The sequence below is a fragment of the Limanda limanda genome, chromosome 16 (assembly GCF_963576545.1).
Source record: "Limanda limanda chromosome 16, fLimLim1.1, whole genome shotgun sequence".
NCBI lineage: Eukaryota > Metazoa > Chordata > Actinopteri > Pleuronectiformes > Pleuronectidae > Limanda > Limanda limanda.
In genome coordinates this window covers 20,682,015-20,707,247 of record NC_083651.1, presented here as the reverse complement: position 1 = coordinate 20,707,247, position 25,233 = coordinate 20,682,015, and the positions used below count along the sequence as shown (strand labels likewise).

The window sequence follows — 25,233 nt, the reverse complement described above, 5'->3', positions numbered from 1 at the left end:
TGAATCAAGACCTTTCTCGGTGAAGCATTCAATCCAGGCCCTGTCCTTCCTCCCGACCTCTCCCCCCCCCACGTTCCAGCTCCAAAAAGACTAAATAGGAGGCAGCACACAGCCAAAGGGCTGCTGCAGAGAAAGCCTCTGCACTAAGCTGAACTGACACGAGAGGAGGAGACTGGTGCAATGAAACGCCAGAGCTAGAGCGCAGCCATGTACAGTATAGCACTTTCATTCACCCAAACAAACACGTACTTTCACACAGGTCAGCATGAATTGATTCACTCGGACTGGTTTTTGAAAATGTGTGGAGGACGTATATTAGAAACACCTGCTCTCATCAACCTCCATAAAGGTGCTCACCAGTAACGGGCCATTGTTGCACTCCTCTTTAGTGTGCGGCTTTGCATCGTGAATGTGTGCGACTAGATGTGTAGCAGGCTGCAGCTGGAACACAGAACGATGACCTCGGAGGATGCACACACACACACACACACATAGACACAGCAACACAAAAAATACTTGCAAACACATTTAGCAACAACAGAGGACAAGAGCAGAATCAGTGATGTAGTGTATATCTGCTTGTTGCTAGATTAGAAGTACTGTCTACTGTGTGTGTCTGTGTGTGTGTGTGTGTGTGTGTGTGTCTCTCTGTGTGTGTGTATCTCACTGTGCGTCTGTGTAGAACTGACATGTTCTTGTGGAGAGCCGGACAGTTATATAATGGCCAACACAAACAAACAGAATCCTTCCAAGGGACCAGAGGGGAGCCAATAGCCCCATGACTTCACAGCACTCAGCCGCAACAGTCTGGCAGTAACAATACACAACGAACACAGAAAACAACGAGGGATGAGAACAAATAAGAAAGAAAATGTATAAACACAACTATGGTATTTGCAAAGGGCTGATGAAAGGCTTATGGGTTTTTGATCAATACATATTGAAAGCAGGAAACAAAGCCAAAAGGTTGTTGGGCTCCGATGCGTATTATCTAGGCTGTATAGCTGCTTTCAAACATCCACGGGAGAATGCAAATGTCCGAGTCTGCTACTAGGGACATTCTCAGGACTTTCTCAGGATTCACAGCTCGCGAGTGTTGATGAAAATAACTAAAAGAATACAAATATCTCAGGATGAAAAAGAGAGATCCATACACGTAGACAAGACGAACGAAGATGGCAACTTAGAAAAACTACAAGATTCAAGAGCTTTTGGTGATATGGCCCGACGCTGGTGTCAATGTTCCGTTATTCCCCCCCACCTGAACGCTTCATACAAAGTCCAGACCCCATTGTACGAACTTTTTCTAAAAACGGCTTATGTCACATTTATGATGCACAAAAATGATTTGGACCCCCTAAAAACATTATACGTGCAAAATTCAAAAACAAACAGATTAATAAATCTTCAGTTTCCACTTCAGTCCCCTGTGGTGAACATTAAGCTGCCTTCGTGGATTTATTGAAACGGTTCTAAGAGACTACGAAACCCATCTGACAGAAACAGAGCAGCACTGGTCCTCTGGGGTGAATCCAACTCAATATTCTCTGGCATTTCAGCTCTGGTTTGGCTTGATCACACAAGTATGTGTGACCCCCTTGGCGAGCTCCATGCTGAAACGAGTTCCTTCACCAGCCACGTTGGATGTCCGTCGGACTTTGCGTCACCGCGGGAGACGAGCAAACTCAGAACAATGAGATGAAATAGAGATAGAGATTCAGCTGTATTGGCAAAACGAGCGATCCTAATGACATTACAGGGACATATGAATACTGTTGAAGCTGAATAGAGCTTTTCATAAAATCAAATTATAAACGAGACGCTGGATCTTTTTCTCGGCGTGCTGCGCTCCGGGATGTGATTGGTCCGGTTTGACGGAGGCTTGCGTGACAAACTCAACGAAAAAGACGTATAATGTGAGTCCAGCACGTCTGCTCGAGAGCCAGGCATGTCTGTGCATGAGGGCAGCAGCTAAATCACTTAAGCGAGAGAGTGGAGAGTGATATAAAACATTCGACATGAGATGGGCGGCGCGCTTTGAACCGGCGTCCAAGAGCGTCAGCCACCGGGGAGAGAGCGGAGAAGGAGGGAAGACGTGCAGGAAGTAAACAAGGAGGAGGAGGAGGAGACAGCTATTTGGAAGCGTTGAGGTCGGTGTGGTCGTCAAAAGCACATTTCTTTCGAACATGCATCATCGGAGTAGAAATGATTAAAAATCACATTTTTCTTCAACCCTTGAAAAGGTTTATTTTATTCTCAAAAGTGATTTTCCGTTTTCTTCTACTTTTAGCACTGTTAGCACACTTAGCATTTGTGTACACATTTACTACATGTGTGTTATTTCAATAAACATTATGGTACTGGCAACTTCCAGGATTGTGTGTCTTGATAAATCAAGCAGGAATGTAAACCTGGGTTCTCTCGCCGAACGTACACCAGAACAGCTGCTTGCATTTGCAAAACGCACACACACACACACATGCACACACACACTCAAAACACACACATAGAGAGAGGGAGAGGGAGAGAGAGAGAGAGCGAGAGAAACTCGACAGACAGACATCCGTTTGCTGTTTTAGGATCAAATTATGGTTGCAGGAATTTCACACTGATGGTAGATAGGAGCTAGTTCACCTGCTGCAGTCCGTTCTAATGACAGATGAAAGACGGGCTTAGTGAGATTAGATCTGGCCCCACATTCTCTGTGGAAAGGCCGAAGCCGACTCACAAAACATACTGTAATCCAGACGATGACTGACACGTGAATTCACATCGAGCAGTGTGAAAAACTGAAAAAGTCCAGAGTCCAGTCTCTGGAAAAAAAAAGATCCGATGACAAGTTCTGCTCCGATATGGATGATGGAATATCAAAATGTGTTCACAGCAATATACTTCTGGTGGAGTGAACTATTTAATGACATATATACATGGCAGACATCAGCCACACACACACTCACACACACACACACAGTCCTATGACGGCAGCTCACACATGGTGACCAAGTGCCAAAGCCAGACAGAATTCGTGGGCTTGTTTGAAGGCGCCACCGAAAAAACAACATTCTTGCAGTACACACAACCACATAAACAGACACACACACACACAACCCAGCAAGATAATGACGGTCTAATACTAGAGTGTACTCTATTAAAGCCCTTAAACACACTTTGGCGTCTGTATAAACATAGGAAACTGCTCCCATGCTCTCTCATATCCTCTCTCACACACACATACACACACACACACAAACACACACAGAAAAGAGACATAGCTAAGTGGAAGATGCCGCATCAAGACTTGTCAAAGAAAAGAAAACATGAAAAATACAGCGAAGGGGCTTCATCCACTTCTGACTGAAAGCGAACGACACTCAATCCAAACACCTCTCTCACCAAACTCTCTACTGCTGCTTCCTGACAGCATCAACATTTAATCACTTCAATATTCACTTGTGGTTTAAGATTAATTTTAAAACATTGTTTGATTATTTTTGTGAAATAACAATTTAAGACACCGGGGAGTCAAGGAAGCAGCTTCGAGAACATCAGCTTTATCTCATTATAAATCTTGTCTTTTTCTATGAATCTGGTTAATATCTCTCCAGATGGGCTCGGGCCTCACTGTGTGTGGGTTCTGCTCCATGTAACCACTTGAGAAACCCTGGTTTAGACACCTGCCTCTATCTGTTTCAGCCGCCTGTATAGCGCCGTAAATATGTTTTCATCTCCCTCGCCGCCTGCCTGTACGGTGACCTAACCCCATGCAGTCATCTATCTGTTAACACAGAGGGCCTGCAGAGCGAGCTGCGCGCTGGGGCCCCCGGCGGCTGCACGCGGGGACTGTGGGGGCCTGTTGGTGCAGCTGTCCCATTCCAGGGTAACGTAAGACCTTATTAGAGTCCATTAGACCTCTCTGAAACTAATAAGAGATTGTCGATTACATCCAAACATTCACACAATTCACAGAGAGGCAGGAAGCGAGAGGAGGGCGGTAGGACGGGGGACAGGGGTCTGCCATTTGTCTACATAATGTCCCATTCTTGGGGGTAATGCCAAAATTTGGGCCGTGGAGCTGTGACATTTTTTATTCATGTGATTTAACTAAATAGTTTATTTGTCGTTTGTTTAGCAGGTTTTTACAAAAAAGTACAAAACCGATTTTCTTGAAACTTTGGCCATGGAAATAACAGATTTGATAAAGCCTTAATAAACTGTATTTTGGATTAAGATAGTGAAACGGAATGTGGACATATGAGTTATTCTTAGGATTAAAGATGTTTCGCTCCACTATGGAGGTGTCAGTTTTTAATAGAGACCGTTATATCTTAAGTTACATCTAATCTTATAAGTTTTCATTTTAAAAGGAAGTCTGAGCCTTTTAGCTCTGCATCAATACAAATCCCCTTCTATACTAACGCACCTTAAAATCATGTGACCATTCATACTGGGCATGTAAACAGGAAGCAGACTGTCTGCTCTGTAGTTGGTTGCATACATACAGCAAATACCATGAACGAGAGATGGTGAAAAGAAAGATGAGGAATTCCTTTTCGTGGATCAGCGATTACTGAAAGTTTGCCTCAAACTAAAAGGTAGTAGTGTAACCTAATCCTTCTTGCCATGGTTTGTCTATAATATAATATTTCACCTAACCAGTTTACATTTTGCACATAACAGGTTTTCGACACACAGCTGCCTCTAAGTTTCTCGTCGCATCTGGACAGTGAGTCAGGCTCGTCTGGAGTTCACAGCCCCAGAAAAAGAGCTTCCCTCGGCCCCAACAGCAGGGGCTTGACCTGGGGGACACACTTTGATCTTTAATTAACACCGGGCCCGGCTCTGCAGAGGAGACAGTAGATGAACACGGAAGCCTTTGGGAGCAGCTCGTAACTAAGACCGAGAGACAGAACGACATGACTCGTAGTTTTTAACTATGCGTAGCAGTGGAACAGCCGAGGTGGCCACTTTCACATAGACGCTATATCTTGGCTTCTTTAATTTTTCTTGCCTTCTAGCGTGGAGCTTGCTGAGACTGAGAAAAAAGAGGAGCGCATATAGAACGGAGTGCACCGCAGCATCCTGCCACAACAAAGAGAAAGAGAGGGTTTCATGGCGCATGCAGCTGGTGCTTCTGTGTCCTCGGCCAAAGCTGCGGGGAGCAGTCAGGACACGATCAAACAGAGTACACACAAACACAAACCAGAAGAGCATGAAGTAAGCAAACATATATATATATTCATGCCTCTATTGTCATTTTATGCAACATACCATATGCACTGTGTTATTGAAATACATCATGAATGCAGAGCTCTGTGAAAACTGGCTGTGTGGGACAGATGTGAAAATACACTGATGAAATAATCATATTGGTGGATGGTGATAATAAACACCATCCACAGAAGCCACCCAAAGGAAATTTGTTTTTCTTAAGTGGTATGGTTTGATTTGGCTCTGTAGTGTGTTCCATTGTACAAACGTGTCAAACGTGTTAAAGAAGTGCTCTCCTGAAGCCCTCATGAGATATCTATACACATTTAGGAAGTTTATATCCCCTTATACTGTGTTTTTAAAACTGCCATGGCACGACGTTTAACCTCTGAACCCACCGGTTGCTTGATCCCAAAGGGGATATGAAAGTTGTTGGAGAGGAACGAGAAAAGTCAAAGGACAGATGCAAAGGTTTGAGGTGATGGGAGTTTCGCAGAACACCAGAGTTCATTCCTCAGTGATTTCAATCATTGCAACGTTTGGATTTCTCTCAAAAATCAGCTGTCGAAACCTTGAATCCTCCACAAAGCGTTTGTGATGATCGTGCAGCAGATGGAAAGAGAGTTAAGACTCAGGATGGGCTGAAAATTAAAGACCTCCAGACGAATACTTTGACTTTTTCAACCACCTCTGAGGCAACAACAGACTTTGGGGGTGACACTTGAGTATCTGCAGACTCCAGCGTCGAACCCACTCATGCCTCCGCTAACACCCGCAACCATCGCCACAAATATTCCATTATTCACCATCCACTCCGGCCCCTGCTCCTTTCTTCTGCAGTATCTGCCCCATCCTCGCCCCTCTGGTTAAGATCTTCCCAGAGCTAATGACGTGTCACTTGAGAAGATTACAACTGAACTACTGAAGACTGCAACCTATAACTCAAAGACCCAGATAACACAGATAAATATAAACGTACAACTGCGGACTTATACGCAATCACTCTGGGGATTTTGGGCTTCGTTTGAAGGCAACACACAAACACACACAATATGCCCATACACTCACAATCATACTCATACACACATGAATGCTGCATAAAAGGTTGGACATTTGAGATCAAAGGTCCTCGGCTGACAGATATGAAGTGTGAGACTTTTCACATCAAACACTTCTGCAGCCTTGGCGAACCTTGCATTGAATCACACACGGTATAATAAATAAGAACTGAAATGCAGTCTGTGGATGTAGATGCAAAACAGAAATGAGGTATTACACATAAAGAGAGGTAGACAACAGAAGACAAGGAGAGTTGCAGAGTAATGAAATGCTCGGCTAGAAGAAAACAAGTCTTACTTTGGCAGGTGTTGCTTCGCTCCTCGTAACCCGGGTTGCACAGGCACTTCCCAATAGGCACGAGCCACTCCCCCTCTGTGCTGCAGTACATTCGCGGAGGCTCCTCCTCTTTGGAGTGATTGACACAGAGGCCTTTGACCTCCACCAGGGACTGCGAGTCCATGGGCACAGTGTCGGGGAAGGAGGCCAGATTCCTCACAGTGTGCGGGCACATCTTGAAGTAAACCCTCACCGAAACCAAAGCTACGCAGGCGCCCACGTCCTGGAACGCCAGGTAGAAGCCCTTCCTGGTCATGGGGCCCACCTCGCGCACCTCGGTGTTGAGCTTGAGGATGCGGTCGCCGAGGTCCATTTGGGTGAAGCTCTCGTCAGCGGCGATGGTGTCGATCTTGGTGAACTGGTGCTCCCTGAAGTGGCTGCCCTGGTCGTCGTCCGCCTCCAGGTAGAGGAGGTTGAAGGTCTCCTTGCAGGTGCCCAGGACCAGCGGGATGGAGTTGCAGTCCCTCAGGGTGAACTTCAGCTCCACGTAGATCTTCTGGGCAGACTGGCGAGGGATCCAGTTGGTGCGGAGCCAGTTGTTCTGGCTGTACTCCATCACGTTGCAGACCTGAAAGGTCCTGATCGGAGTGTAGTGCTCGTCCACCCCACTGATCTCTTCCCACTGAAAAAGTCGGAGAGAGGTAGAGGTGTAGGAGAGAGACAGAGAGTCGGAGCAACAGAAACAGAGAAAGAGATAGAGAAAACCAAATACAAGAGAAATAAAGAGGGAAATCGGGGAGTAGCACAGCAAAGGATTGTCAAGGAAGCAGGCGGAGTTGTAAGAGCAAAATTTGAAGAAATTATAGAAGCGTGAAGGCAAAAGAAGAATAGAAGAGGGGGGAAGCATTTTAAAAATGTGTAGAAAAGGTGAAGAGTTGTTTTGGGGGCAAAGAGAAAGGCGAGCAAGGAAAGTCGAGTAAAGTAGAGGAGTGAGAAAGAAAGAGGGAATGAGGAATCAGAGAAGGAGGAATACGAGGAAAAGAGGGGAAGATAACAGAGAGAAAAATAAAGTTATATCCACCCTGAAAGCATTTACATATGAATTATTTAGATTCACATTCTTGCTGAATACTAAGCATCTAATAAACATTTAAGGGTGAAAAAGAAAAAGCACACTACGAGATCTCTTATAAATTACTCCAATTAATTCAAAGCAAACTTGCTGCCTTAGCCAAATTCTCTAGATTGGGGCTCTGTGAAAGTCTCCTACTAAATCTGTGTGAAGCTGCTTAATTACTGTTAATATTAACAAAGTCTCGTAGCGTCTCTTCTTTTTTTTTCACCCTTTCAACTAACATGTTTTTCTCTACGAGTGAGGACTCTCAAGCTGCAGTCTTGGTTATTTGCATCACAGTACTACTGCTACTGAAGGAAACGTGCTCAATCCACTATGGAACAAAATTATAAAAAAGGAACTACGACGTATAGACAGATGTGAGTGTATACCAGGGACGTTCGTGTCTATCTTACATTTTCCCTCCACTGGGAGAAAGCAATGAGAGAGGAGAGGAGAAAAAAAAAAAAGAAAGCTGGGGTCATTCCTTTTGAATTCAACACAGCGGGAAGACTCATTGATCATACGCTTTGGCTTTCTGTGTCCAGGCAAATCAACAGTGAATCGGGAGCGATGATGAATGGGCAAACACCTGAAACACTGGGCTCATTGTGGTTAAAAATGACATTAGGACAAAGAAATGGGCGTAAATGTGGAAATGGATGCTTTCTTTCTATTTTCTTTCTGTGGAAGTCAGAATGGATGTATAGGCCTTGAAAGATGGAGAAAGAGAACCTTCTTGGAGAGGTGGAGACTGAATTAACGCTTTCACACAGGAGTTAATGGAAACATAAACCCAAGTACACATATACATTCACATGGGGCTCATGTGAAGCGTTTGGAGGCTCGTAGTGGGCGGACGCAGCAGGTGCTTTCAGCCTGAACACAGAAATTAATGAAGAGCTAAGAAAGACTTGGTTCTCTATTACACGTTTCAGTGTGTGTGTGTGTGTCTGTGTGTGTGTGTGTGTGGGGGAGTAAAGCGCCTCTATGAGCGTCCGGTGTTTCAAGGAGCTCTCAGCCTGAAGGATGGCCACTTGCTTTTCATCTCACGGCCAAGTTAATGAAACACCCCTGGGAGGAGGCGAGAGAGGGGAAAATAAAGAAAGTGAAAGAGAGCGAGTTGGGGAAAACAGCGCAAGGAGGGAGAGACAAAGTGAGAGGAAAACTTGAGGGGTGAGTGATTCCGTTGGTGTTTAGTCTCCCCCGTCATGCTTTGCTTAGCGTCACCTCATTCATCAGTAGTGTAGTCCAAGCTCTCTGTGGGGCTAACAATAACAGGGGTGAGTGGACAGAGCTGAGTGGGGCTAAATATAGATAGGCGGAGCCGAACTTCACATTTTCACCTCGCGCCGCTAAGACGTGGAAACCGCTTCGGCGTCACATGTAAATATCAAAATGATGTGATGACATGCAGAAAGGTACGCTGACAGAATCTGACACAACAGAGAGGCAAGACAAGATCTCCCACCGACTCCGGTGATGCTGTTGACATTACGTCTGATAAGATAATGTACTTACTTGAGCATAATGAAAACAACGTATCCTAGACTCTGCTGCAGCTTCATAAACAGTCTATTATTCTTCTTTAAAATTTAACATTTTTCTGCCAGGATAGGAAGCAGCACAAACAGAGATGTAACCTTTTTGTGCAGATGTGACCCTTGGACATATTACCCAGCTAAACAGAAAATACTATATACAGAAATAGAAAGGTTCACATTCGGTGTAAAAAGACATAAAAATAGGACACTTCAATGTTGATGAAGGTTGTTGACACAGAAAGTTGAAATGTGTGCAAAATTGTGTTGGAACGTCACAGCATTAAGCGTCACTTTTATAGGAACTTTTACATTTAAGTATTTGCAACTACATGTAATAAGTGTGTTGAAATATAATGTTCATTGGATTCGATTTATGAGAAACTAATTTCTTGGTAAAGTGACAAAAAGTTTCTGTTTAATTTGTGGTATTGTAACACATTTTAGTTTTAGTAGAAGGTTTTGGAAAGATCTTGGTCTCAGTTAGGTATTATCAAATACTGACATTTTTCTATTTCTAAGCAGAACCACACTCACCCTGACCCAAGCCAAACATTTAAAGAGTAACCGTGTGCCCCAAATTTGGTTGTACAAAAATGAACCGCTTCCTCGTCTAAAACATCAATCAGTATAAGTGGAGCAGGCTTACGTGTCGCTCTGGGTTGTGTCTCGACTGTGTCTCATTACGTCAAGAGCTTCTCCATTTATTCAGGGAAGTATTGCGATATTTCACAATGCCAAGTTGTTTCCTCTTAAGGCTCAGTTATGCTCAACATTAGATACGTATATGCAAACAGAGCCTTCTGTACGTACTGGTGCTTGTCCTTTTAAAGCTTACCAATACCAAAGAGATGAAATGGAGCAGTACCGAAGGAAATCACGGGGGCAGTGTAACCAATACTCCAAGCGAGACAACGATAAGACACACGGAAGAAATATCAACAATGGCGACACAAAGATAAATTCTTTATAACCTTTTCCACTATCGGGATGTTTGTTGTTGTCAGAAACTCTTGAAATTGCGCTGCCCTCTAGTGGTTAACGTGAAGAACTCATAAACGTTTGCAGGCAGTGAAGGTTATGTTGTTTGAAACGGACGTATCTTCCTGCGTGCGTAAAGTCAGCATAAACAAGCCTATTCCCTGAAAAAGTGGCCTCAAGGTGCAAGGCCTTCATGTGTCAGTGTGTGTGAAGTGTGTGTGGTGTACAGCCTCACACTGAGCTAGCAAATGTGTGTGTTTGTGAATATAGCAGATGTTTCACTTCCTTTCTCGTTCCCTATGAGAATGTTGCATGTTTGCTTTGGTGTCTGTGAATGTATGTGTGTATTCTATTATATGCAGATGTCTCTGTCAGCCGCTGTAATGTCTCTTTCCTTTATGGACTTTCATGTCGAGCACAATGATGCCGACCGTGCTAAATCTAAACTGACTAAAAGTGATGGGTCTCTGCTTTTAAGCTGTCTTTGGGAGGGGTCTGAATTTGACCAAGTGCAAACGCACACAGGGTTCAAAATCAAACCCAGGTGTGTGTTTGTCTGCATGTGTGTGTGTATGAATGTATGTGTGTGTGTGTGTGTCTAAAGTATGCTCCATCCTTTCGGAGAGAAGATGACTCGACTTGAGCAAGTCAGAGCCAAAGTAAACGAGACCTCCTCTAGGATGTGAGAATTTCACTCTGGAGGATAGCATCCATTACATGGAGTTACCCTCCTCACCCAAATCCCCCCAACATTACATCATGAGAATGAAGTCCTCCAACCCTGAATCACTTTCCTGGGTTTAGTTCGGCAAGAATTTTTTTTTCTAACTGTCCTTCGCTTGCAAAGGAGGAAAAGAGAGTGAGGGGGAGAAAAAAAGGGATAATGTCTTTACACCATTACCTAACTCCCAGGGGCGGATCCAGGGTCAGGGTCAGGAGGGCACTGGCCCCAGCTGAAATCTGATTGGCCCCTTACAGAAGTCTTTTTTTCGCCAAACAAACTAATAAACACTTATAATCACTATAACATGACTTAAATATGCACTTACTCAATCAGGAATTATGCATGGATATTGGACATATAATTGGGCCCTCTGTGTAAGTTGTGGCCCCTTTATGGCCCCTGATTTCGAAAAATCCTAGATCCGCCATTGCTATCTGAAGATCCGGAAGTAGACTGGAAAGTCTCTGGTACCCATGAGACAAACCACAGACACAAAATCAGAATATAAGTGTGATCCCCTGTTTCATAAGAATCCAGATTGCCAGACAAAAGAGACAATGTTGATTGATTCTATAAAACCACAATTACAACGCTTCAAAAAACAAAACAATAATCCAGAGCCACCTTTTACGACCTCTGCTTCTCGCTTTCGGCAAAATATCTGAGACCAGCAGAGTCAACTCCCGCTGGGAATGTCCGGAAGTGTTTGTGTGTCAACCAGGATAAATAAAGGTCTAAAAGTGAGCAGCCACCCCCTTGTCCCTCTCCAGGGGGGCGTAACTCACCTCTCCCTGCCCTCTAATTGATATATAACAACACAGGGACCCTACACCAGTCCTTGTAACCTCTGACCTCACCCCTCCAAACCCTCCGCCTGACGGTCACAGCTGGGGCACAGTTTGGTGTGAGCTTGTGTCTCTGATCTGTGCGGTAGGTAGGTGGTGCGTCGGGTAAAGGGACAGTAAAATGGACTGTGGTAACTCGACCCGCCCGGGACGTTAAAACTAACTGCAACAGGCACGTCTCAGAATCACGGAGTCAGCATGCCAGTCCGCCCACTTCAAAGAGATGAAGGTTAATGGGAGTTAAGTTCTCGGACCAGTTTAGGTTAACAATGCATTTTACTGGTTGTGTCTTAGGGAATTAGATTAAGAAAGAGAACCTTCGATTCCAAGGTTTGACAATAATTGCTTTATTTAAATGATGGGATTTTTGTTACAGCCTAATGTTGTTGTTTTCCAGACTGCAGTCTATTTTGGTGATGTCACTCCTTCAGTCATTCGCTATGTATCGGAAAGACTGCCAAAACTACATTAGAACAATAATTATAGGGAAATAAGTTCCAGTTTGGAATAAATAAAGGACATAATAAGCGTCTCATACGCTATAATCAAAATCTGGCATATTTTTTTGCTATTAAACCAAACTCTTAATTTATCTGTGAAAAAAAAACTATTTGTATTTCCTTTTGGACCCGGAATTACTAAATAGGGCTTCACAATGAAACTCAATGAATTCGCATATTGTGTACAAGTATCCATTAGAGCTCTACAGCTGGAGAGGAGGGGCGGGGCTAAAAAACTGGAGTGTCCACAACAAGTATGCGGCCCTGCAGCTTCTACGCTTCGGGTTCCACGGAGGTCACGGTGGTCACAGACACGACAACTGCAGCATATCAGTCAGAGGACATTTCACCAGCCGGTCTAACCAAAGGGAAACCTGAACACACACTCCATTCCTCCCCATCTTCCTCACTCCTCCCAGACGCTCACCATCGCTAATCACTGTTTACGCTTTGCTCAAGGACACATCAGCAGCACCCGTTGAAGGACGATGGAAGCATGAGAACCTACTGATGTGTATATGCAAACAATTCTGCAGAAGGAGGATCTGTGCACTGTTATTCACATGTTTTTTTTATATGTCTTTCAGGCCATTGGCCAGCTTGTTCATTAATTCATTCACTTTAATGCATTTTCCATGAGCTCCAAATTAGCTCCATATGTGACACATATAGGACACCCATAGTATATTTGCTTAGGTTGTTTTTTATTAATATTGAGATATAACATTGTCATCGTTGAGTGGTAATCATGAACAACTGGGATGTGAAAAGCGAAAGTGGCAAAGTGAGTGTGGATTACTGTGATACGCGGCAGTCAAAGGAAAAAGCGGTACAGATAATGGATGGAGGAATCGGGATATAATTCTTGTACTATATTTTATTTAATGTTGGACATGTTTTCATGGTGCATGTGTTTGCTGTCAGTCAGAAGTGGTCTTACCGAGAAGAAAGCATCTATAACACACTTTGAGTTCCTCCTCCTCTTCCTCCTCTTCCTCCTCTTCCTCCTCTCTATAGCCCTTGGACTTGGCCAGCTAAACCTTGTGGATGGACCTCTCTGTTCTCTCGCTCTATGTGTGTGTACTGTGTGTGTGTGTGTGTGTGTGTGTGTGTGTGTGTGTGTGTGTGTGTGTGTGTGTGTGTGTGTGTGGTGTTAGAGGGGAATATGCTGGTCAGGCTGATTTCACAGACAGGGTGGCAGCACAGCACCGAAAGCTTGAAGAGCTCTTGGGTGACTAAAGAAGTTGAAAACACCGTCTGTAAGAGCAGCAAAGAAAAAAGAAGGAAAGCTGGCTGACTAAAGAGATGGACTCTGCCCAAAAAATAAAAGACACATACACATGTGCCCCCACCCTCCTCTTCCAGACCTGAGGATTGGAATGCGAGATGTGAATGTGTGTGTGTGTGTGTGTGTGTCTGTGTGTGTGTGTGTTTGTGAATTAAATATTTCTCATTATTCCTGAGAGTTCACGCGCTGTGACCGCTGGTGGGTTTTTTCTATGGATGTCAAGCTTCTTTACCATGACACAACAGTTCACTGGGTGCCATTGTTCCACAGCTTAGAAAAGACTTTTACAATTCTGTGGAAAGTATAAACCTAAACATGTAAGATAATACAATTATAAACACCAATTGGTTTAACTTATAATGTAATTGTAACAATGTATTAGGCCCCTTTTACAAGGGACAGAGATCTCAAATTAGCATCAGCTAGAAATCCTATACATACTGTACATTTGTTTAAAGTTCCTGCAACCTACAATACAATGGTTATCTGCTTCGTCATTGTCAAATTAACAAATAAATAAATACATAATTTAGCCAATAAAATAACCCATTGATTTATTAAATATTGGCATGAACTCATTTTAATTTAAGTACAAAAAACTATTGGAAATTTTGGAAATATGGGGTTTAGAATTGAACTGAAGCGGTTTCCAATCACTGTTTTAAACTAACAATGGCCTATTTAATCTTTACACATGTTAAATAATTATGATTGATGAAGAAACACGTCAATACACAACAGTCCTGGCAAAAACAGTAATGTGGTTGTATCCCCTCTCGGGTCCTATATGAAAAATGGACTTCACTTTGCGTGTGCCCATTAATTCTATTTTGTATGCAGAGCCTGTGTCTGGGGTGTTGGTTTGTTGCTGAAGAATGCTTTCAGAGCAGCAAGAATGTAATCTTTAACACTCTTTAGTCTTTAGTGAAGGACTAAGCCCCCTGGACACTGCTCAGCAATCAGCAGGCCTCCCAGACAGATAAAAGTATATCTGGATCACACACACACCAACAGGCCGGTCGGTGGCTCCGGAGTGAATGTCCTGGGGAGGCTAAGCTCTTAATTTGTTCTGACCAGAGCACGTTGGGTCTCGGTAGGCCAATAGCGGCGGCCTCACCATCAACGTGAATGACCGTGTGTGTGTGTGTGTGTGTGTTTGTGTGTCTGAGGGCTGCCACATTATGAGAAATCATTTGTGAGCAGCAGTCTCCCAGGGCAGGCTGCTTATCGGAGCGCAGTCAGTGGATGACGTGAGTAATTACAGATGATTCACCTTGAGGACTTGATCATCAGCAATATCTCTCTCTCTGTGTGTGTGTGTCTCTCAATCATCCTTTCTTGTCCTCCCTTCTCTCCTCTATTCTCCCTCACTTTCCATCCCTCTTACCTCGCTCTCTCTGTCTCCCCGTCCTTTTGATCCTGTCCTCTCCTCTCCTCTCTCTCTTTTCCATCTAAAGTCATTTTCATCCAACAGTGACATTGGCTTCTATTCCTGCAGCATTTTCATGAACTGAACAATCACACGCTTTTCTTGTCTCCTGAACTTGTTCAAAGTAAATTACTTGAAGTAAAGCAGACCTCGCTGCATAACCTCCGGCACACATTCCGCCGTCCAGCGCTGGATCATGTCCTCGATATCGATGTTTATTTTCCTACTCGTTCACACGTGAAAAACATCTATCAGCACGACATCAATCTCTCCCTTCAATCCCTCACGCAGTTGTCCTGTAGCCTGCAATTGTTATTTCGACTAAACACATTTTGCCCAGCAGTTTTTCCAATGGAGCATTTGCTGTCTTTTTTAAAAAATTTTCATTTGTGGTTCAACCTCGCTGAAGAAACTCTGAGCATTCTGATGGTGCCAGTTCTGTACATGGTCGAGGGAAACGAGGTTTGGCAGCTCCACGGAACAAATGACTGGATTACCTTAAGCCACTGCCAAGGAGTAATTCTTACACTTAATAAAGGAAAAACGAGGAAGTGTGCTGTGTGTGAATGTATGTGTGTGTGTGTGTGTGTGTGTGTGTGTGTGTGTGTGTGTGTGTGTGTGTGTGTGTGTGTGTGTGTGTGTGTGTGTGTGTGTGTCAGTGGGCCAGCCCTGAGGCACAGTAGTCCAAATACTTAAACAAATAAACACTGAGTGAGAGCCCACTGGAGGGACCAGCAGAGAGACGCTGATAGATGAGGCTGCATAGGTTTTCTTTTTTTCACAATTGTATGGGACCATGTTGCTCCTGCTTTAGTTTTTAATGGAAGCTGTTTTTATAAAAGATTTATGAAATTTTGCTGAACAAAAACGCATCTTTGAATGTAATTGAATGTTTTTTAAATAAAATAATGGGTCATGTTAAAAGTTGATGAGTGCTGAGTACAAAGCATGTGTGACAGACAGAATGAGGTGAAGCACGTTGAGAACAAATGGATTAACAAGTAAAATCCGAAATGGAATTACAAAGTTTGGATGCAACAGCAGTAAAATGTGATCTCTGTTGTTGATGTGATGTTTACTTTTAAAAAAAAGGGGGCTAAGCTTATTGACATTCATATGTGGATGCTTTTGTGCCTGGAACCCCAAAATCCGTTAATGCCTTAATCTTCCTTTAAACACACACACACACACACTTAAATAAACAGGCGCACAAGTACATTTTCCCTTAAGCATGTCGACCATATGGCGAGCTCCAAATGCTTAACCTCTAACCTGTGAGATGGAGAATGCACAAAAGAAATGTCTAAAGAAAAAGTGGGTTAATCTGCACTTGGCTTGTTGGGTCGTCCTGACACGGTGAGAGTTTTAAAAAAAAATCCTAGAGTGGTGTGGGGATGAGGAAGCCCACCTCCACTCCGCGAGGGAGGATCTGTCTCCCCCGAATGTATGAGCATATTAAAACATGAAGTGGGAAAACACAGAGGTGGAAAATATACTCACCCCATGCGATGGGTAGGAAATCCATCCTAACTCCCCCTGGCTTGCTTTAGAGTCTAACAGGTTGACTGTGGTGAGGGAGAGAGACAGATAAGAGAGAGAGAGAGGGTGGGGGGGAAACAAAGAGAACATATAAGTGTCTAGTCCTTGTTACCCCCAATTAGCCCTTATCTAATCCCGCAGGAGGGAGCACCAACTTTGAGAGATGATCATGACTCTGTTTTCTCAGCTGCCACCCACACACACACACACACACACACACACACAAACACACACAAACACACACACACACACACACACACACATTCACACACACACACCATACATCCCATGTTAACCAACAGCGAGGGCTTGCGGGCTGGTTTTGCTGTGTGAAGCATCAAAGCCGGACATTGGCCACAACACAGATATCCTGAGGAGGTATTGATCTAAAGTGGAGCCAACATTTCAAAAACCACAAGGAGAAGTGTTTATTTCACTGTTTGTTTTTCATACTTATGACCCATCTTAACCCCCGCTACATGTAGCCAAACACACACACAGACACACACAGACACACACACACACACACACACACACACACACACACACACACACCCATGACGACTGGACTGCAACCAGGTGAAGCAAAGCAGCACCAGATCTAAATTCGGACGTACGCTGCCAGCTTCAGAGGTGGTCAGAAATTCAATTGGACACTGTGAAAATAAAAACTTAATCCGTTTATAATGAATGGAAATACAATTTTACATGAGTGTCCTGCCAAGAACACTGGTTATTAGGCCGGAACCAGGCAGCGGAGAAGGAAATCCATGTCTAACACAAGCAATCTGAAACAGAACCGAATAAGACAAGGACTGGCGTGACGCATCGTGCGAGTCGAGGCTTCGGGGTTCACACAGAAAGGGGGTTTCATATGGCGAACGTCATGTCAGTGCTATACTTTCAAGTGTCCACACTGGTAATTGCACCGTCGCTGCCAACGTCCTCAGGCGAGGGTCTCACATGCACGACGGAGAGTGCAGGCGACTTCCGTGCACACGTGAGGAGATCCTTCTTGCCAACCCGTGATATGTCAGGGAAATCGGCTCTGACATAAAGTGTCTTCCTCGAGCAACAGGAAAAAAAAACATAACCTACAACAGTTTCTATTCTGAGTATATACACACGGCTGTGGTGTGAATTATTTTCATGGAAGACACCTGTCAGTGTGGACCACGACACACTGACAGATGGGCCGTGAGTGGGGAATGTGCATGGACGCAGCCGGATGCTCCATAGATTGCCCCACTTCTCCTGCAGCGGTTAGTACAAATACAATACTTTCACTTCCAGTCAAATAATAGACTACTTAAGTAATTGGAATAATTTTGAAATATTTATTATTAATGTTTAATCCTTTTTCGCTAGATTTCACAAAGAGAAAACTGAGAAAATGGATAGACTGCATTGTTGTATGTGTGAATAAGAAGTGACTGGAGGATGAAGCTAACATATATAATACAACCACCGTAAATATGTGATGCTAATTTTGCTATATTCCATGGTTTTTTTGACACGTCTTCTTTTTATTATTGAGTAAAGAAAACTGACTAAACTTTCTGAAACAGCTTTTTTCCAAAGCCTCTTTCTGGACACATGCCTTCACCAGAATGGAGCTCAGCAGAGCGTATCCCTCCGCCCAGGCCCAGAAGTCCCCTTAAATTCAATCAAGCTGCACCAGATTTCACACTGTCGTGGATATCAGTTCCCTGAATGTGCCAGATTGTTTTTTTTTTCATCAAGATCCAGGAATTATTCTGTGGGGAAATGGTGAAAAATGCTCCTTTTTTGAATATTAAAAGAAAGTGATAGAAAAAAATTCCTGGATTGGTCTCTTAATCTGGATCTGCACCAAAATTGAATAGGTTTTCCCTCGAGTCATTCAGCGTCCTTACAACAAGCTTTGTGAAAATCACTTCCAATGTTTTTGTGTTATGTTGCTTACAAACAAACAAACAAACCAACCAAAAAAATAAACAAATGAACAGAGGTGAAAACCCCTCATGGTGGAGGTGAACATGTGTTTTCAGTGACTTATTTGAATGACCGAATAAAAAATTAAAAACACGCATTTAAATTAACATGTTGTCTACACTTAATAAGAGTGTAGATCTACTAAAGAAGGTTGAAGATAAATAATCATCTAATATAAACTGGATGAGGAGCAATGATGTTTCACTTTTCTGGTCTCTCCCTTCAAGTTAGAACCTGAGACTGACTCAGCCTCTTTGTCCTCATACTGCTGAGAGTCAGTCCACAGCTCATGACACACACACACATTCAAGAAAAGACCCACACATACACCCATGAAAGCATACACACAGCAAAAGGAAGCAGCGGTGCGGTAAGGCCCTGCAGCTGTATCTCCATTCACCCTGTATTCCCCCCATCCAAAGCTTCAGTAAGCAGGAGCGTACACATGTCTGAAGAGTGTCAAAGAGAGGAGTCGTGGGTCATGAAAGACCGATGTGGCACCGTGGAAAATGCTAAAGTCAAGATAGTTGTTACTTTCCACGAGCAGCAGGAACTCCATTGGCAGAGAGCTGGGATTTCGCCGCTCCCTGCATGAGCTAATTATTGTTCCACATTAGAACAAAGGTTGAGATGGAAATCATCCTTTTCTTCAGGCAGGTTTGATAACTATCAGCCTGTGTGGCAAAAATAAAAAACTGCCTGGGATGGAAGCTGGGAAAATAAGACACACACACACACACACACACTCAGACTTATTATCGAATTCCAGGCTCCAAAAGCTGACTAAATTGTGGCTCACCTGAGCTGTAGCCGTGCTAAAGCCACTCAGCCAGTTGAGTGGCAGTAGACACATTCCTATTAGAGTCTAATGAAGCTATCTGTTCATGTCAGATAATAGCAGCTCAGCATCCAGGGCCATTGCTTCCAATTTACATTTCTCAACGAGCCGAGCCCACCACTCAAATTGAGCTGAGCGGGGGAATTTGAGAGCAGAAAATTAGATGGCTCTCATATCGCAGGAGGAAAAAAAAGCCCCCTCCAGCTGCACTTGGCTGGGGTAAGTCGGCACCCACACACGCGTGCACGCTCACATGCACGCTCACAAATACACGCATGGATACTCAGACTGAGCACAGTTGCAAAAAAGACACAGAATCGTAGCAAATCCAAGCAAGAAACAAGTCGTGTGAACAAAAATCTAGACACGTATATCTTCTGAAATGATGCACACACATCCACACTTAAAAAGAAAAGCATTTACACACACACACACACACGCACACACACACACACATATACGCTATGCACACACCCACTTGTACTGCATGCACTCTTGAGATGCTCATCAAAACATGCACATATTCCCACACATGCGCATTGAATCAGGAGCAGAATAAGACACATTCGCTGTTTTCTTTTTCAGAAGCTCTCTCTCTCTCTCTCTCTCTCTCTCTCACACACACACTCACACACACACACACACACACACACACACACATACACACACACACACACACACACACACAGTCAGTTAGCAAGCTAGCGTCAGCCAAGCATATAGTCCCTGCCCCATCAGGGAGTGCCTCTAAACGGGAACTCGGAGTATTAATAGCAAACTGAGTCAGCCTGTCTGGGAGGGAGCAAAACATCATAGAGGTAGAAACAGGTGAATCAATACATAACATACCTATAGGCCGCCATCGCACAAACATACACACATACACACAAAACAACCCCACAAAAGGGGGGGTAGAAAACTAAATGGCCAACCAGAGAGCCCTGTATGTTTTGTTTTGTATAATAAACTGATTTGACTGTATACCAACTGGCCACCCGACCCACTGGGCACCTTCCAAACGCAGTTAAAGTCCACGGCCATGTGTCGCATTAATTCTCATCTCGACACTTGCTACAGTGACCTAGTATCATTTGGCAAAGCACGTGTTGAAATATTAACATGAATCATCGGAGCAGAGATCCACAGGGCGGCTGTTTGCGTGTCTGCGTTCTCGTAATGCGACGGCTGGCGTGGAATGACTGTCCCTGTTTGGCCCAAACTTAAAACTGATGGAACGTTAATTATTGCGACCCCTGACTCTGTGCCACTTACCAACCCACCCCCAGTCAAACACCATGAAAGTAAGTGGGTTCCCAATAGATGCCCACGGAAATTTAATCCTCAGCCTTATAGACACAATTAAAATGTTGGATTAGTGGAGGAGCCGTCCAGTCAGAGACGCTGGGACAGAATGGACATCTCTGGGATGTGGAGTGTGATGATGGGTGGATGATGGGCTGTGTCAGTGCAGCCTCTGTGCATGTGGAGGCTGGCAGGCCGCAGTGCAGGCAAAGGAAGGCGACTTGTGTCTGTGTTACAGGGTGAAGTGTTCACCTCCCATTATGAATAATTCAAGTGCAGAGTCGCTCTGTCTGATGTTGCTGCTGCTGCTGCCTGCCCAGCCCCTCTGCCCCCATTCCTCTCTCTTTCTTTCTCTTTCTTTCTTTCTTTCTTTCTTTCTTTCTTTCTTTCTTTCTTTCTTTCTTTCTTTCTTTCTTTCTTTCTTTCTCTCTCTCTTTCTTTCTTTCTTTCTTTCTTTCTCTCCTTCTCTCTTTCTTTCCTTCTTTCTTTATCTTAGCTATACACAAACACTTGAACACTCACATAAAAGCATACAGCACTCCTGCACACATACTCTACAATTCTATATCTCTACACACATACAGTACATACACACACTAACAAAGACACACACACACACACACAAACACACACACAAACCCTGTCTTTATCAGACTCTGAATCTCAAACCACCTGCTGTTAAACTGAGGATGGCATCCCTCCATCCCCAGCTCGGTGTTGGTTGAAAACACAGACGTGACTACACGGTCTATGTAGAACCAGAGCAGGGGACGTGGTGTATTTTAAAGATGGGCGTGTGTAAGCACATTTCCAGCACCTCTGAAAGGTGCCATCGCTCACAAGCGCCCGCTCGTCCCAGCGGGACCACTGCGCCGGGCTCCCCGGGCCAAGCCTCCCCACCGCCGGCTAAAAATACCAGAGGCCTCCCGGACGCCCCGCAGCGGGCCGGTGTCCCACCACGCAAGCACACACACTGCAGCACAGGACACAAAAAGTGACTCACAACTTTGTTCTGTTTGTTAGTTTTTTCTTCGATTGTTTGGACAAAAATGTGATGATATCACCAGAGTTGGTATAAATCACCAAAAGGTTTCCGCAGCGATTTCTTTTCTGTATTTCCCCGAACTTTCCCAGAAGTTTTACACAGTTTTATTGCGACCTAATGAAAACCAAACTCTAAATGCTATATATATTCGTTTTAAATGGTCGAGGCTCAAAGCCGAGTTTGGCTACGAAATAAAGACTTCTAGTCTCCGTATGAATAGAAAGGAAAATAAAATAATAATAATTTGCCATCGTCCCGTCATACTGCTGAAGTTGGTTTTCCATTCATGTATATTTTTCTTTATTTACCAAACAGGTATTTTGTGCATTTATAAATATGTCTTTCATATAAACTACGTCACAACGGATGTGTTATTGAATACTTTTTGGGACCGGAGGGTTTAGAGTGCAAAAGCGTTCTTTGTGCTTAGCTCTGAGTCATTTCATCAACAAAAACTAAACCTACGTGAAGACTGATCTGCTCATTCTCTCTCTCTATCTCCCTCTTTTCAAAAACGACGTGGATATGGTAAAAGGGAGAGAAAGAGAGGGAGAGACGAAGAGAGAGAGGGCTCCGTGATTTGTCAGCTTTGCCACTGTATCTAATTATATATGTGAATATATAGTCTTTCTTAAAAGATCACGTGTGTGGTGACTTTAATAAAACCAATAAGTGAAATAATCAAAAATACCATTTCACTGTTATTTTACTCAACTCAATAATTACCTTGAAGTTACAGTGTCTGTTTATTTACTTTGCTCCAAAGGGGGGGAAATCAATCTGTGTAGTTACTTCAATCGTGAAGTAACTTTACGTAAGTTGTGTGTCCTGCTCGTGAACAATAATTAATATGAGGACTACGTCTTATGATTGAAAACTGCATATCTGTCCAATAAAGAAGCAAGAGGACGCATCCTACATCACACTTTGAAACTCGAGCTGTAAAAGAGAAGTGGAGCTGATTGTGCTTATTGTAAATCGTGTGTACATTTGTGTGTATCAAGACGGAGCAGCTCGATACTGACACTCTCTGGCAGATGCTTGAGCTGGAATAAATGGGAATTGTTGCGATTGTGTGTGTGTTTTTTATTATCAATTAAATATTGCCACTTTTATTTTGTATTCTTACGAAACTGGTTAGAAGATCTATTTCTCTCTCCCTCTTTCTCCCTCTGACACACCCTGAGTGCCTCTCCAACACACACTCAGTCAGGCCTACACACACACACACTATCTACCAGTGGATTGTTGTATATTTTGTGAGTGTTGTGTATTTTTTACGTGTTCTCGTTTATTTTCCAGTGCTGAGCGCGTTTATAAGCCGCTCTGCGTCCGTCAGCCTTATATTTCAATAAGCTACTTACATCTCGGCTATTACAAAGTAAATAAAGTTTCTCGGGGCAAAGGAAACAGAATCCCGCAGTGCAGACCTGGTTGACCTTGACTTATTCGGTATTTATTTATTATTTTGTATTATGTTTCCTTGTTTACCATCTGATCCATGCCTCTTGTACACGATAGATGGGAACCAGTGATGTTCTGCTCCATGACGAGCAGAGAGCAGCAGGACCGCACTCACAAACTCACAGCACTTGAGTTTTTATTTTTATTTTTATTTTTGGGATGAATTCATCATCCAACCTAACTTTTCGTTCAGAGGACAACACCAACGTTTTCATCTAGACTTCCCAAGGTCATTTAAAAGTTTAGGCGAAAGTACAGCCTAGGTTCACAAATGAAAAAATTAAACAAGTTCAAGCAATTTGTTTGTTGGCTCATCACGGGTCATTAGAAAAATATATATCTCCACGGAAACAGCACAATCGATTGTTTGTGCGTGTTCACGTGTTTCGATCAGATTAGGACTGAACTGTTGTGAGGAGGCCAAAACTTTTCAAACTCATCCCCAAACCCTCAGGATGACTTCATCGTGTTCTCGTCTGTTTGTCTTCTTCTTGTCTGTTTCCACTCATTTAATTACTTGAGAGCAGATCACACCCACATACTTGTAATTACTTGGTGTGTTAATATTTTCTATTTCCCATGGACCCAACACTGTGGGTCTCTTGGGCCAAATTTTCACTTGAATGTATTTTAATATATTTAATTTCTTCTCCACTTTGACCCCGCAACCAAACCCCTCGAAACGTATTTACTGGGTGTGAGAAAGTGGTACGTGTTTATTTATTTATTTTGTATTTTTGAATAAAGTTAAGCAAATCCTAATTTATAGGATGATGATGTTTAACTTGTTTCCAGCACAGTTTCCCGTGTTTGAAGCAGAGCCTGTCCGGGGAGTGGACTTCATTCTGCGGGTCTCCACAAACAAGTGAGCGGAACTTGCTTTGGAAAACAACGGGAATGGAAATCAACCCCACGACAGTTATTCTTTTACACAAGCCATAAGATTTAAATCCGTTTTATATATAAAATGCAATCATCCCAGCTCCAAAATGGGATCGTGTGTTTTGCGGGATCCCCATGTGGCATAGTCTTCCGCTTTGGGTTTATTCAGGTCAAAACCATAAAAACAAAAAAAAGAAGAAGAACCATCCGCGTCTTTACGCACAATGCGAGTGCGCTCATCTTCTATTTATTGCCTTTAAATCGGAACTGGGTCGTCTTCCCCAAACGGATTGTTGGATGAAACGCATCAGCGTGAACCTCTCGTGGACACAGAAGACAGCGGACTTGTCTGTCCATCTTCACGTCCTCTCCAACAATGCATTGTGCGCGTCAGGGAGCTGCTTCTCCAACGCTCACTTCCCATTTAAACAACTATTAACCACGCGTTCGCGACATAATCCCGAAATGAGGCTTCAGCGTCTGGAGCTGCTGCTGTCAAGTTTCCCGTCTTGTTATTGTCTGGCACGGATCTCACTCCGGCTCCCGCATGCTTCTCCGGCTCTTCTCCTCCATGCGCTCCGGATCATCTCCTTATTGTTATCACTTCATTTTTGGACAGTCTGGCACCGCTGGACCCGACCTGTGCCATAGCGCACGGGAGCGCACGCACACAACCACACACACAACCACACACACGCACACACACTCACACGGTCACATCAACACGCACATGTCCGCAGCCGGAGAGTTGCCCTTACCTTCATTGGGGGGGTAGATGACGGGGAACGCCGGGGCAACGCAGGACAACAAAAGAGGTAAAAAGAAGAGGAGTGATCGCGGATTGCAATCCATGGCGGCGGATCAGAGGTACATAACTCCATGAAGCCACTGACTGATCTGAGAGCTTCTTCTCCTCCACGCAGCCCTTCTCCCTCTCTCTCTCCCTGCTCGCGTCTCCCTCCGGCTGGAGCAGGTTTCCGCTGGGTCCTACAGAGTCTGGAAAACACAGTTCACCACAGGTCAGCTCCCAGTCCTGTCTCCTTGACGTGAACGACACAACTCGGCCACGTTTTTTGTTTTGTTTTTTTACACCAGAAGTCAATCCAAGAGCTGTGATCTGTAATCACTGTAATGGAGGGTTAGGAAAAATATCAGAGATCTATCTGGGAACAAAAATGGGAAACGCCATGTGTCCCCACAACTCTAATAATTCACTCAGGTTCA

At 43.8% G+C, this 25,233-nt stretch overlaps 1 protein-coding gene across 3 annotated transcripts in view; it reads right to left on the bottom strand.

The window, feature by feature from the left end:
• The window catches only part of epha3 (eph receptor A3), a 97,755-nt gene extending 72,894 nt beyond the window's left edge, over positions 1-24,861 (bottom strand). For 2 of the 3 annotated variants that reach the window (XM_061088214.1, XM_061088216.1), the window contains exons 1-3: positions 24,768-24,861; positions 16,466-16,530; positions 6,565-7,225 (exon numbers count right to left, since the gene is read on the bottom strand). In XM_061088214.1, coding sequence (XP_060944197.1) covers positions 6,565-7,225; positions 16,466-16,530; positions 24,768-24,861 — 820 coding nt within the window. Of the gene's footprint in view, positions 1-6,564; positions 7,226-8,073; positions 8,086-16,465; positions 16,531-24,767 lie in introns of all 3 variants that reach the window. The other variant, XM_061088217.1, reaches the window with a different exon arrangement.
• Between the last annotated feature and the right edge of the window lie 372 nt (positions 24,862-25,233).